The following is a 13000-nucleotide window of genomic DNA, read 5'->3' as shown; positions in this document are numbered from 1 at the left end:
CTTCTGTTTGCCAATCGTACCTCAGTAAAGTAGTTTTAATAGCAGAGGTAGCCGTAGAGTTTGTTTAAATGCATGGCACCTGGCCCCACTGCCAGAGAGCCTCATTAGATTTGTTTTGCAACCAAGGACTCTGCATTTTTGAGAAGTACCTTCGTGGTTCTGTAGTAGGAGGATCCTTGGATTACACTTTGGAAACAACTGGTTTATACCTTGGGCTCCAAAGTGGTTCCAGGCGCACTGCCCACTGTCCTGGACGTATAGCAGGTATCCTTGCTGCAAGGCAGGAAACTGGGCCAACTTTCTGGGGCATGGACACAGCTTCTGTGAGGTTGCTCAGGTGTGCTCACATGGTTTGTGAGGGTGCAGGTTACTTCTGTGTCTCTGAATGGAAGGTGTGTGTGTGTCCTTGCATGTACACGCATGTCTGCTGCATGTCTGTGTGTCTCCTTCCATGTGATGCTGTGGTGGACACTCACATCTGCATTTGCCATGCATGGGCTTATGCTGTGCTACTGTGTTTGTGAGTGTGAGTACTTGCATATGGGTGTGAGCATGCATGTGTGTGCAGGAGGGAAGGGGGCACCTGGGCAGATATACTCAAGTACATGCAAAGCTTCCCACTCTAGCTTCTCGCTAAAGAAAATTTTAATTTCAAATTATTTCACCTTACAGTTCAAGGTCCTAGAGACAAGTAAAGGGAAACTGAAGATAATCTAACAGCCAGATGACTTACTGGTTACTTCTCCTTGGAAAAGCAAAGCTGCAACCGAAAAACTTTCACATGTTTATCACCGTCTCCCTGGGTGGATGAGATTGTCAGTGGGTTGAATATTTCACCGAATATCCTCAAAGTGTAAACTAGAGCCTTTTCCTGTTATTATCAGCTAGCAATAAAAGTAAATTAATTGAAAAAGCTAACGCCTGCAATGTGATTGCTTACAGGGCTCTTCTTTTCAATCAAACCTAACGTCTAGTCAGGCACCCTTCCCTTTATACTTTTTTTTTTTTTAATTTTTATTCATTTATGATAGTCACACACACAGAGAGAGAGAGAGAGAGAGAGAGGCAGAGACACAGGCAGAGGGAGAAGCAGGCTCCATGCACCGGGAGCCCGATGTGGGATTCGATCCCGGGTCTCCAGGATCGTGCCCTGGGCCAAAGGCAGGCGCTAAACCGCTGCACCACCCAGGGATCCCCCCTTTATACTTTATTATCTGCACAAGTTACACAATTTTTGAAACTACTGATGTTTATGGCTTTATGAAGCTGTGCCCCTTTTCTGAAGTGAGAGTATGGCATTTTGGCATGTGCCATGCCCCTTGTCCCCAACTGATAGGGAAGAGATTATGGAGGGCTCCCAGTTTGGGCTGAGGAGGCCAAGCTAAACCCACAGGAGAAAAAACAGTCCCGTGACCACAGGGCAAACCATCAACTCTGACCAACCACATGTCCCAAAACAGGCCTTGGTCATAATGGGGTCCAGATGCAGGAGTGTGGATGGCTCACTCTGACGTTCACCAATGACTCAGTGGAACACAGTCAGCTGGGGACACACAGGGTGAGCACTGGGGTGGAGCCTCCTGACTCCCCCTCTGGAACCTATCACTCAGTAGCAGGGGTGGAATTTGACACCAGGTTCCAAAGAGACCAGAGCTTCCGAATTGTGCTTTAGAGAAAGCAAAGTCAATAAACAAAAGAGAGCAAAACAAACACAGAAAACTATCCCCTCTGGGCCAATTACGCAGTCACAGTACCTGGAAAGTTCAAAGCACTGAAAGTGTTCACATTTATACGGTTGGGATGGGCATTATAATCCAAGGCCTCTGCCTTTTATTCCTGAACTACTATTGTCTCCTAGCCTAATCTAGGTTCCCCCAACTTTTTTTTTTCCCATTCCATTTGCTTAAACTTCCTTAACATCCTTAACTTCATTAAATTACTCTTGTTAGATCCAAGCCAACACCTATATTAATATTCTCCCCTATTAGACCTCACTCCCCTAACCTTTACTTTCGGACCCAAGACTTCAACTCTTTCCAGATATCACCATCTTCCCTTATTTGTGTCAATCCTGGGGCTCCCAGGCTCCCTCACCACTGTCTCTCACTGCCTGTAAGACCCACCTCAAGATTCCTTCAATAAATCTTCCCTATTAACCCTTCTGGCAAAGTCTTTTCATTGACTTTGAATTTCTCTAACTGATTATTCTCATGATTTGTCCCCTACAGGTTCAATGAATATCTACAGAGTGATCAAACATTTGCAATATCATAGCATGAGATTATACTCTAGGGGATTTGTTTGTGTCCTCGATCACTTCAGAGAGACCATAAACTCAAGATTAGAGATCTTCCTTTACTTCCTTCCCATTAGCAGATCTACCACAGGACACACAGTAGGTGCCAGTGAACAGCACATCTACCACAGGAGACACAGTAGGCCCCAGTGAATGACTAATGAATTGGATTAAAACAGATCTCCACTCTCCCTCGAGCAACCATGTATCCAATCTGAAGATAATCTCTGCAACCAAAAGAATCAGACAAAAATAGGTTAGATTATTCTGAAGATGGAGACTAGTGGACATTTATGATGTTCTAAATCTTATGCCCATTTTTTTTGAGGTCTCAGTAATGGTCTTAAGTGTTCTAAATTAAGTCTAGATAGGGTATTTTGAACAGTCCAGAGCAGAAACAAGAAAATCTACACATTTTAATCACTGACTATCCTTTGCCTGAATGGTATGTCTTTTTGTTTGTTTTCCCGGAGAGTAGAGCTTAATATTTGGTCTTGTTTTTAGTTTCCTGGTCATGCCAATAGTGGAAATACCCCCCACATCAATTTATTGCTTGCTGTCCCTCCACCGAAACAGAAAGAAAGAAAAAAAACCAACAGAAAACCCCACAAAAACTGGCATCAGTGTAGACTCACATAGGGAAATGGCAGGGACTTCCAAGGTGAGGTAACGGGAGTACCGAGGATTACCTACAACTCCATTTCTGGGGGTGTGAGCACGTGAAAGGTGACACCATTAAGGAAATCTCTTTCTCCCCAGCAGTGTTTCTCAGAAAGGGCCTAAGACCACCTGCACAAGCTCACTTCCAGTTCCTTGCATTGAACTCTGTGGGTGTGTGCACATGCACACACACAGGGTGGAGACTTTCTCTGGGGGCACTCTTCTGGAAATTCTGATTTGGTGGGTCTGGGGCAGGATCTTGGTGGAAATGTGTTCTTAACAAGCCCTCCTGGTGATTCTCATGCACAATACAGTTTGAGAAACGGCACGATTTGGCAGTTAACTACATAAAAGACCTTCAGATTGGAAGGTCAAGTAGGAAGAGGATACTCATGCATCATATGTAAAAAACTAAAAAAGGAGCCTCTGTTTCCTGAAAAACACATGCTTGCGTCTACAGGAATATGCCCCCAATCTTGGCCAACCAAATGCTGGAGTTCCCTCCCTGTGACACCACCTTTTTTTCCACGTACCTCAGATCAAGGACAGGAACGTTTCTCTGTCATACCGTTTCCATGTCACTTGTTGGGGAAGAGAGCACGGTAAGACATTTAATACTGTCCCATTTACAATGAGGGACATGTAAGTTTCCTCCCCTTTGAATGTGAGAGGTCTCAGTGGATGATGCATCCAGTACAGACAGAAGGGGTGCCTGGGGACCCCAGGCCCCATGGAAAGCTAGATCCACAGAGTGTTCACTTCCCTACCCCAGGCAGCTCAAACACAGGCACAGTGTCTCAAGTTGTGGCTGAAAAATGTCTTCCTTCTCGGATAAACAATGGACAGTTGGAGGGTTTTCTCCTGTCCTGTCCCCTGCCCGCATAAGAGGCAAAGCAATTGGGAAAATCAACATGATAAACATGGTCTGGAGTTGGCTGTCCCTCAGAGACAGCTAGGACTGGCACAGACAGAGCTGATGACCGTCCTCAAGCACCTGTCTTGCTTGCTATGGTAGCACACTGCTCCGGGGTTCAGATGAGGTGGGGAGGGTACAGAATGTGGCGTTCATGTTGACCATGTCCTTGAGACCAGAGCTGGGCATGGAGGCCCATAATAGGGATCCAAAGGACACTCTTTTTTTTGGCCAAGGTGACCACGAGGAGGAAGAGGTTAGCCTGCCCGGAATTTTAGGCAATAGTCATCTAAAGAAGGAGGTGACATCATACCCAAAGGGAGGGTCTTTGAGGGAAATGGGGGTACAGGGGCCAGAGGTAGAAGACAGGGAGAGGAGAGCTAAGGAGTGCCCTGAGACCATCTGCAAACAAGCCTTCCACACCCACCGGACTCCCTGAGGCTGGGTCCCAGGCACAGGGGCAGAGACCATCTCGGGGGAGAAGGGTGGGAAGTGTCACTGGGGCACAAGATGAGGATGCGAGGACAGAAAGACTCCCAAAGTCAATTTACATCAAGTTTTGCCCTCAGTGTGCATTGCCTTTTAAAGAGTTTTTGAAAGTCTCTTTACAAGTTGCCATGCTTAGTTTCTAGTAGAGATGAATAAAACTGGTATCTGTTTGCTAAATGGCAACCGAGAGTAACTGAGTAATAAAAGCCCGAGCACCAGCTACTCTGCAGCCGGGCTGGTGACCCACGAAGATGACCTGTGCTGCTGCAGCCCAGAGCTACCTTTCAAAGAAAGGCACTTTCTAAAGAGAACATGTGTGGCTGTCTCACCCCTGCACATCCTCCTCCTTCAACCCTTCCCCCAGGGTTCACACAGGGCCCTCTCCTGCAATGTCTAAGCCTTCCCCCCAACCCCACTGTGGCCACAGCACCAGGCTCCTGGCTTCTCTCTCCATGTGCTTCCAGAGCTGAGGGACAGACAGCAATGGTGAGCAGTAGAGCCTTCCCTCCTGGAGCTGGCAGGGAGGCAGGGAGGCTGGGCGGCAGAGGCCGGCAGAGGCTCCTCCTCAGCTGGGATGGGGTGATGGTGCGGCTGGTGGACAAAGTGGGAAAGGAACACTGGGGAAAGATGGGAGTAGAGGCTAGAAGGGTCACTGCAGCTCAGGAGATGGCAGGGGTAGGGGTGGGGAGGGGAGGCAGCGCAGAGGCACAGCAGGGTCCCCGTGGATGGGGGGACACGACCTGTGGCTCGGATCTCTCAGGAAAGGGGGTGTGAAGTTATCCACCGAGACTCACAGGCTGAGGATGGGTAAAGGGGTCAGCTATGGGGACAGGTGACCAGTCAGCTGGGCCCACGTGACGTAGCCCATTTTGCAGCGTTTCTCTGTGGCCTAGAGGGAAGGGTGGAGAAAGCACACCTACGATCAGAGTGTCAGGGCACAGGGGCTCAGGCACATGAGTCTTGGGACTCTGGTTTTACGGCCTATGTGGCAATCTCTTAAATGCGTGCCAGTGCTATCTTCTCACGGGAGTTTTAGGATGTTTCCTGCTAACCTCCACAATCACTGGACTGCTCGACATCCCCTCAAGCACAGCCCATCAATGTCTCCCCAGAACAGACTCTTCTGCTTCCCATTTCTCTCCACTCCTCACGCACTGACCACGAGCTGGCCAGTGAGGGAAGCACTCCGGCTGCGGCACTGCGGTCCACTGTCCCAGCAACCCTAAGGCTGGTGACCGGACTTCCCCAGCTTATGGGTGAGGAAGTGAAGGCACAGAGAAACAAGGCAACAAGGCTATACCACACAGCTTACTGAGTGTGGGGATTCAGGCCAGCCTTGGGTCTCTCGGACTCTAAAGCCAGTGTTCTCTCATCTGGGTCCCCACAGAGCTGCTGCTCCCAACCCCAGCTGCGCACTGGGATCCCCAGAAAAGCTATTAGAAAACACCCATGCAGGACCCCACACCCAGAAGGGTTGATTCAGTTTGTGGGGATTAGGACCCAAGCCAGGTTAGTTTTCAACCCCGTCCCTCACCCCACCCCATCCCCCATCCGACGCACAGACGAGGTGGGGAGCCAGTCCACTGGAGACTCCAGGATGGCGAGGGCCTGGCCAGGGCTGTTGTGCCACATGCTGGTGCCCAGCACATGCTGGAGTTCTTGCTGAGTGAGTGATGGAGCGTAAGCTTTGCACTCCCTGCCTGGGCGGCCACAGGCCTCCCTCCGTCCTGACCAAATCCAAATCCAGAGCTCTCTACGAAAGCCATCTTCCCAACATCACTTTCACCCTGTTACCTGTTCCGGCACCTCAGTGCGTGCTCCATGGTTGCAACCCCTTAGTGTGATATTTAAGATCCCCCCGACACCCTGCTACAAGCTACTCTTTCAATCCCATCAGCCACTACCCACAGATTCCCTGCTGTGGACTAACGGGGGGCAGGTGTCCTCCTTACCTTCCATGTGAGTCTTGGGTGTTCCCACAGCAGTGATTTCAGTAATGCATGCCCCTCTGGCCCAGCCTGCCCAGGTCTGGATCCTCCCTATGTGTCGGGGGACCTAACTCCCCCTGCCAAACCCTGCACCCTAGCCTCTAGGCATCCCTTCGGACTCTGAACATCTATGCCAAGGAGCACACTGGCTCCCTGCTTCTAACCATCATTTCCATATACATGTCCTAATTGTCTGACTAAACGATGATGCCTTGAGGGCAACCCTGGAGAAGTGTCATTCACACCCCACCCCCACCCCAGCAACCACCGCGCAGCGCCAGTGGGCCCTCAGCATCTCCTGTCCCTGAGCAAGCGCTCTTACCTGTAGTATCTGGACTGCAGGTAGGTGGAACACACAGCCTTGGACACATGACTGGCCGAACCGAAGTCGATGACCTTTACTCTGTAGGGCTGTCGGGAAGGATCTACCAGCATGATGTTTTCTGGTTTGAGGTCGGCATGGATGAGACCTAGGCTCTTCAGTTTCATCAGGGCTGTGGCTACCTGCTGGAGGACTGGGCGAATGTATTTGAGGGGCAAGGGGCTAAACTTGTTCTGCTTCAGAAAGTCATAGAGGTTCTGCTCCAACATCTCAAAGACCAAGCACGTGTGGTTCTTGTGCTGGAAGCATTCATAGGCGCGGACAAAGTTGTAGTCGTCGGCGCTCTCTGTGCTCAAGCGGGCCAGGATGCTCACCTCAATCTGACCTTGCCGGGCATATGACGGGTGGTTCTTCAGGATCTTGATGGCCACGATTTCGTTGGTGCCCCGTTTCCAGCACTTGACCACTTGCCCAAACGTCCCTCGGCCCAGGAATTCTAAAACTTCGTAAGTGTTGGTCATGGAGCACAGCACCTCATGCTGGACCAGCTGGTAATCACCTTCACTATTAGAGCCACTGTTTTTGGAGGTGGCAGTCGATGTGGTGGCAGTGGCTACGGTGGCCCCACTTGCATTATTCTGAATCATGGGTGGATGCTCTTCAATGATCTGCACGCTGCTTGTGTTCTCAATCTCCTCACTCTTACGCTTGAGTCCACATTTTTGGTAGGTATCAAGAAGGCTCACAGTGCTTCGACGCATTAGGTTATGTGGTCCGCCAAGGACTTGCCCAGTGACAGAAGTGCTACTTGCTGATGTTACAACTATGTGCCCGGTGCTTCCTGGGAAGATGATGGTCTGCTCGTAAGGTAGGCTTGGGTTTGGGATCGGCAAGGAGGTGCTGACGGTTGTGGTGGCTGGCTGAGAAGGTGGTACGTTCTTGCTCTGGCTATACACTTTGCTGTGGGAGCCGTACCCAGTCATGTCCCAGGTGGAACTCGGCTCTACTTTCAGTTTCTTCACACTACAGAAGGCACTTGATTGAAGGGTGTGAGGGGAGAAGACTTGCACATGTGAGGCCATACCTACAAGAAAAAGAAAGGGAAAAATCAATATTTTAGTCACCACTGAATGAATGAATTCAGCGATTTGTCTCAGTTCTGGCCAATGGCTTGGGTCCTACAGAATACTTTCCCTCTACTTCAAAGCAAGGTTGGGAAAGAGAATCTATTCCCTCCCACCCCCCCAAGCTCATTCTGGCCACTCAAGTTTGGGTGGGGCCAAGGAGTTCTGGTGTTCAGCCTTGCCACAATTAGGGGGATGGGGGAATTGTGGAATCACTCAGGAATACAATCAAGATTCAGATACAGAATTAGAGTATCAGGACTTTGTTCATTACTTATCTTTTTATAAATATTGTTCATGATAGAAACAGATTCTTCCTCAATTCTCACTGGGCTGCAATCCTACTAAAACCAACTGTATTAGGTGACCCAGGTAACTGTTATATACGAAGTTGTCCCGAATGGTCTACTACGCCTTGTCACACACCCTGTCAGGTTAGCTCATTTGAAGAAACATCTTCCCACATAGGTCTAATCATGGAGCCACTCAAGATGTGCTAGCTTCTGGATGAACCATAAGTACCCCCTGGGATCTTAGACATCTTAAATGAATTCTGTAGAGCTGAGTAGATCAGCAGTCGGTCTGGTTTTTTTTTTTTTTTAAATTTTTTTTCGGTCTGATATTTTCATTTAGGTGGCCTAAACAAAACATCTGATCATTTATTTTATATGTTTTATAACATTAAAATATTTATTTATTTTGGGGGAGGAGTAAGTAGCACCATTCATGGGCACTCACTAACTTTTCCTGCTAAATTCATCTATTAATATGTTTATCTAGAAAGTACTGTTATTTCATACCAACACCTCAGCCACAATAGAGATAACCTCAGAAATCTGTAAGACCATAACTCTGGAATAGTTGTATGATTTACAATTATGGTGATTCTAGAAACAACAACAACAACAAAAGTCAAGAAAACTACCAAGAAAAAATAAGACAGTGAGGAAGGTAAGTTCTTAGAGATGAAAATAAAGACAAACACTGCTCATCATCTAACTGCAGCTGATAAACATTTCTCATAGAAGCACAAGGACAGCTGGGTTTCCGTCAAGCATCACTACTATCTAGCCACCCTTATGTTCATGTCTCTGACTCCTTCACATTAGCTGGAGTGGTCATTGAACATTTTCCTTCCCACCCTGTCACCTGTCACCCTGGCCACCCTCCCTCTCCCAGCAGACATCTTCCACTTTGTCCAGGAGTTCAATGTCAGCAACCTTGCTTCCCACCTTTATTCTCTTCATTTCAGAACATTGCAGACTCTATATCCACCCCCATCCTTTTTTCCTTCTCTCTGGTCTCAGAGGAAGCTGTGTCTCTCCTTTCCAACACCAAGATATCCTCCCATTTTCATGATTCCTCCTTTTGGATTCCCTCCCCTGTCCTCTCCTTCTCTTACAGCTTTCAATTTCTGCCTGTTAATTAGATCCAAGTCCTGACTAGGTACTTAATAAAGTTTTGCCGAGTGAATCAATGACTTAATCTTTTTCTTCTGCCTTCATGTGTGTGTGCACACACACACACTCCCAACTTAGAAGCCAAGAGGAGTAACAGCCATCCTCTTCCCCTTTAATTTTTTCCTTCTTCTCACCTATAATCAGTGGTCATGCTCCCTTTCCCTTTCAGGCTCATTCCTTAATCTATGCTCCCTCCCACCCCTGCACATCCACACACTATAGTTCTGTGTTCTTAAAGGTAAACGACTTCCTAATTGCCTAACCCAAGGGCCTTTTTCAGCCCCTATTCCCCTTGACCTTCCTGAAACATCTGATATGCTGACCACAACTTCCTTCTTGATGTTCTTATCTGTGCTTATGAGAATCTGTAATCTCCTCCTCCAATGTGTGATTGCACACTGTGTGCCTCAGTGGTTCCTTTTCCTCTTCCTCCTTCAAATAGTTGGCATTTCCAACATTTTGATTCTGTTCTCTCTGGAAGACATTCATTCAAACAGTTTGAGCTGTCATGTCTATGCAGGCAACTCCTGCCTTTATCATGGGCAGGCTCTCCCTCTTTCCTTCCATTAATATATTTCTGCCTCCTGCTACATCAAAGACTATCTTCCAAAGCTGAATTCCCTTATCTTCTCCTAAAAATTTAACCATCTCACACCCCTTTCTAACATCCCCCTTTCTGTTCACAGAATACTCTTCTAGTCTCTTGGTTCCAAAAATGTGGATTTACCTTTGATGATTCTTCTTTTATCCATACACAAGAATGTGCTAAGTTTTGTCAAAATGTCTTTTTGTATCCATCTCTTTATTTGTGTTCTCGCTGCCACTTCCATAGTTAAAACATTTCTCACCTTCTGGTAGGACTAGACCAAACATAGACATCTGGTCTACCTGAGCAGTCTTTTACCCTTTAATTTGTCCATATTCAGCCACCAGGTTAATCTTCCTAGAATATATCTAAGCATGTTACTCCTCTGCCCCCCCAAAAAAGAATTTTTTTTAAGATTTATTTATTTTAGAGAGACAGAGACAGAGCACAGACAGTAAAGGGGAGAGAATCTTAAGCAGACTCTGCAGGGAGTGCAGAGCCTGATGAGGGGACTGATCTCTCCACCCTGAGATCATGACCTGATTCAAAACCAAGAGTTGAATACTCAACCACCTGCACCACCCAGGTACAGCTGTCCAAAAACATTCAATGATCCCTATAGTGTCTATGTGATCAAGTGGAGGGCTCTTTCATTTAAAACCATCACATTTGATTTCAATTACCTTGTTGGCTTCATCTCCAACTAGTAACCATTCTCCAACTTCAACTAGAACAGAATTAAGCTGTTTTACTGTTTCTAGAATGTCTCTTACAGGTCCTACCTCCACACTCTTACAACATTCCCTCATCTGGCATACCTTCACAATTTCTCTCAAAGTATTCATAGACAAGACAATTCAGATCCCTTCTCTTCCCAGACCTCTCCAAAACACAGTGATCATTCCCACAGCTCTTTCCCTATGGCACTTACATATATACTATCCATTTGGCCACAAATTGCACTTTTGACTTGCAAAATCTCTTTCATCTTGTTGAACTGAATTACTTACCTTTTGTGCTATTTCACTTTTTACACATTTAGGTCATGTTTCCATAACCAGGCTAAATTCTGAGTCCAAGAGATATGTTTTATAACTCATATTTGTGTTTTTCCCAATATTAAGCTAAGTTTGTTATCCATGGTAGGTACTCTGTTAATGGAATAAAGCACTCTAACTGGCCAGGCCTCCTGGAGAGCTTAGTTCTTTGGCTATAGAGCAATGACCAGTCACAGGCACCTACAGAACCTGGCCTTCTTCTGGAGAGTAAAGAAAAACCTGCTAATATTTTTCTGCCAAAAACCAAGACTTAAAACAAAAACAAAACAAAACAGGGCAGGGGCTAGGCAGCTCCTGTCCTAGTGTCAGCGCTTCCATTCTGTCTGTACTTCAGTCTGGATGTGGTCTTCCTATAAGAGCACATCAGTCTGGATGTGCCCTTCCTATAAGCAGCCTCAGCCTGACACTCAACACATGCTCTGAACCCCACCTTCACCTGGATCCCATTGACCTGACAGAGGCTTGCCTTCTTGCTTGGATCTTAAACCCCAATACCTACCTATGCAAAATGACTACACCTCCATATACATCCTTCTGCCCGATGAGACTGTTTGGTTTGCTTATTCAGAATTTACCTATTTTTTGGGGGCGCCTGGGTGGCTCAGTGGTTGAGTGTCTGCCTTTGGCTCAGGTCATGATCCCAGGGTCCTGGGATTGAGTCCCACATCGGGCTCCCCGTTGGGGAGCCTGCTTCTCCCTCTCCCTGTGTCTCTGCCTCTGTGTGTGTGTGTTTGTGCCTCTCATGAATAAATAAATAAAATCTTTTTAAAAATTAATTAATTAAAAAAAAGAATTTACCTATTTCTTCCTACTGCTGCTTTTTGTGCATCAACCTCCCCCAAATTCTGTAGTAACACTGTTTTTACCTGTAGTTATCAGTATTAAATATTCATATTGTTTTAGATGTTGTATACAATATAGAAATCACCAAACCAAAAAAAAAAAAAAAAAGAAAGAAAGAAAGAAATCACCAATCCCTTGACTTATAGTAACTTAACCACTGGGGGCAAAGCAAATAAGCATCTCCTTTGTCCTTTGCTACCTAGTTGATTCCTCATTCCTCAATCCTCAAGTACTTGGGGAGGGAAAGAGTGGGTGGCAGCAGAGGAAATATGCTGATGTTACATAAAGGAGAAGTGGCTCTTTTCTCTATTTTCACTGTTTCAAAAACATTTTGGTAGAACGGCCAGGGTGCTGAAGTGGAATTTTACAGACGGAAAGAGGATGGCTTATGACTTATTTGTTATTGGGATGACAGCCAAGGGTCATAAAATTGTGGAAATCATCGCTGGCTACCTCTGGTGATGGATGCCCAGAATCAGAGAGGAGATGTGCATGGCTAGAAATGCCCTTCACCACGCCTGCTGCCTCAGACTCAAACACTATTCCTCAGGGTTATCACAATTCTCCAGATTTTAAAACCCTGAGCACCTAGCATGTACTAGGCTCTGAGCTGGATGTTTTATGGAAAGGGTGAGCACAAGCCAGACTCTGTAGGACAGTCCAGAGTTACCCTTTTCAATTCAATCTTGCAAGAATCCTATTTTGAAAGTTAGGAAGTCAGCTGATGGGTTTAGGTTTCTAGGATAAATGGAAAAATAAGACCTTGATTCTAGAAGTTGAAATCAAGGTAATTCTATATACCTCTTTGTCTCTGTCTTAACAGCTTAATAAAAAATTTCGTTTTCTAGGGTTAAGGATAATTTTTTTCCACCTGAAAAGAATTATAAGAATAGTTAAGAATAGTTATAAGAATAGTTAAAAATCTTATAAGAATAGTTAAAAGAATAGTTATAAGAATAGTTACTTATAAGAATAGTTAAAAATCTTCTTGATTTTCCTGAAGTCTTAACTCCTAAGATTTTTTTAAGATGTCATTTATTAAAGGATTGGCTCGTTTAGTTCTTTTTTCCCCCACTTATTTGCTTAGTTTTTTCATAATTTTATATTTCACAACTAGATGAACTGAAAAGTTGCTTCACATCTGAGTACATTTCCTTTCCATTTCACCACCCCAAAATTATCTACTGGAAGATCAGACTCTGGTGAAACCACGGGGATGAGTGAGGGTTCAACTATGATTTAAAAAGAAATTACACTCAAC

General features: G+C 46.0%; 1 protein-coding gene across 15 annotated transcripts in view; it reads right to left on the bottom strand.

Moving 5' to 3' along the window:
• HIPK2 (homeodomain interacting protein kinase 2) overlaps positions 1-13000 on the bottom strand; it is a 195666-nt gene that overhangs the window by 130151 nt on the left and 52515 nt on the right. For all 15 annotated transcript variants that reach the window (XR_012002448.1, XR_012002449.1, XR_012002446.1 and 12 more), the window contains one exon: positions 6669-7752. Coding sequence is in view for 10 of the 15 variants with exons in the window: in XM_025982134.2 (XP_025837919.2) it covers positions 6669-7752 (1084 nt within the window). In the remaining 5 variants the exon portion in view is untranslated. The remainder of the gene's footprint in view (positions 1-6668; positions 7753-13000) is intronic.

Source organism: Vulpes vulpes, chromosome 7 (assembly GCF_048418805.1).
Source record: "Vulpes vulpes isolate BD-2025 chromosome 7, VulVul3, whole genome shotgun sequence".
Lineage (NCBI taxonomy): Eukaryota > Metazoa > Chordata > Mammalia > Carnivora > Canidae > Vulpes > Vulpes vulpes.
The sequence above is the reverse complement of the archived record's forward strand: the minus strand, read 5'-3'. Positions and strand labels throughout refer to the sequence as shown.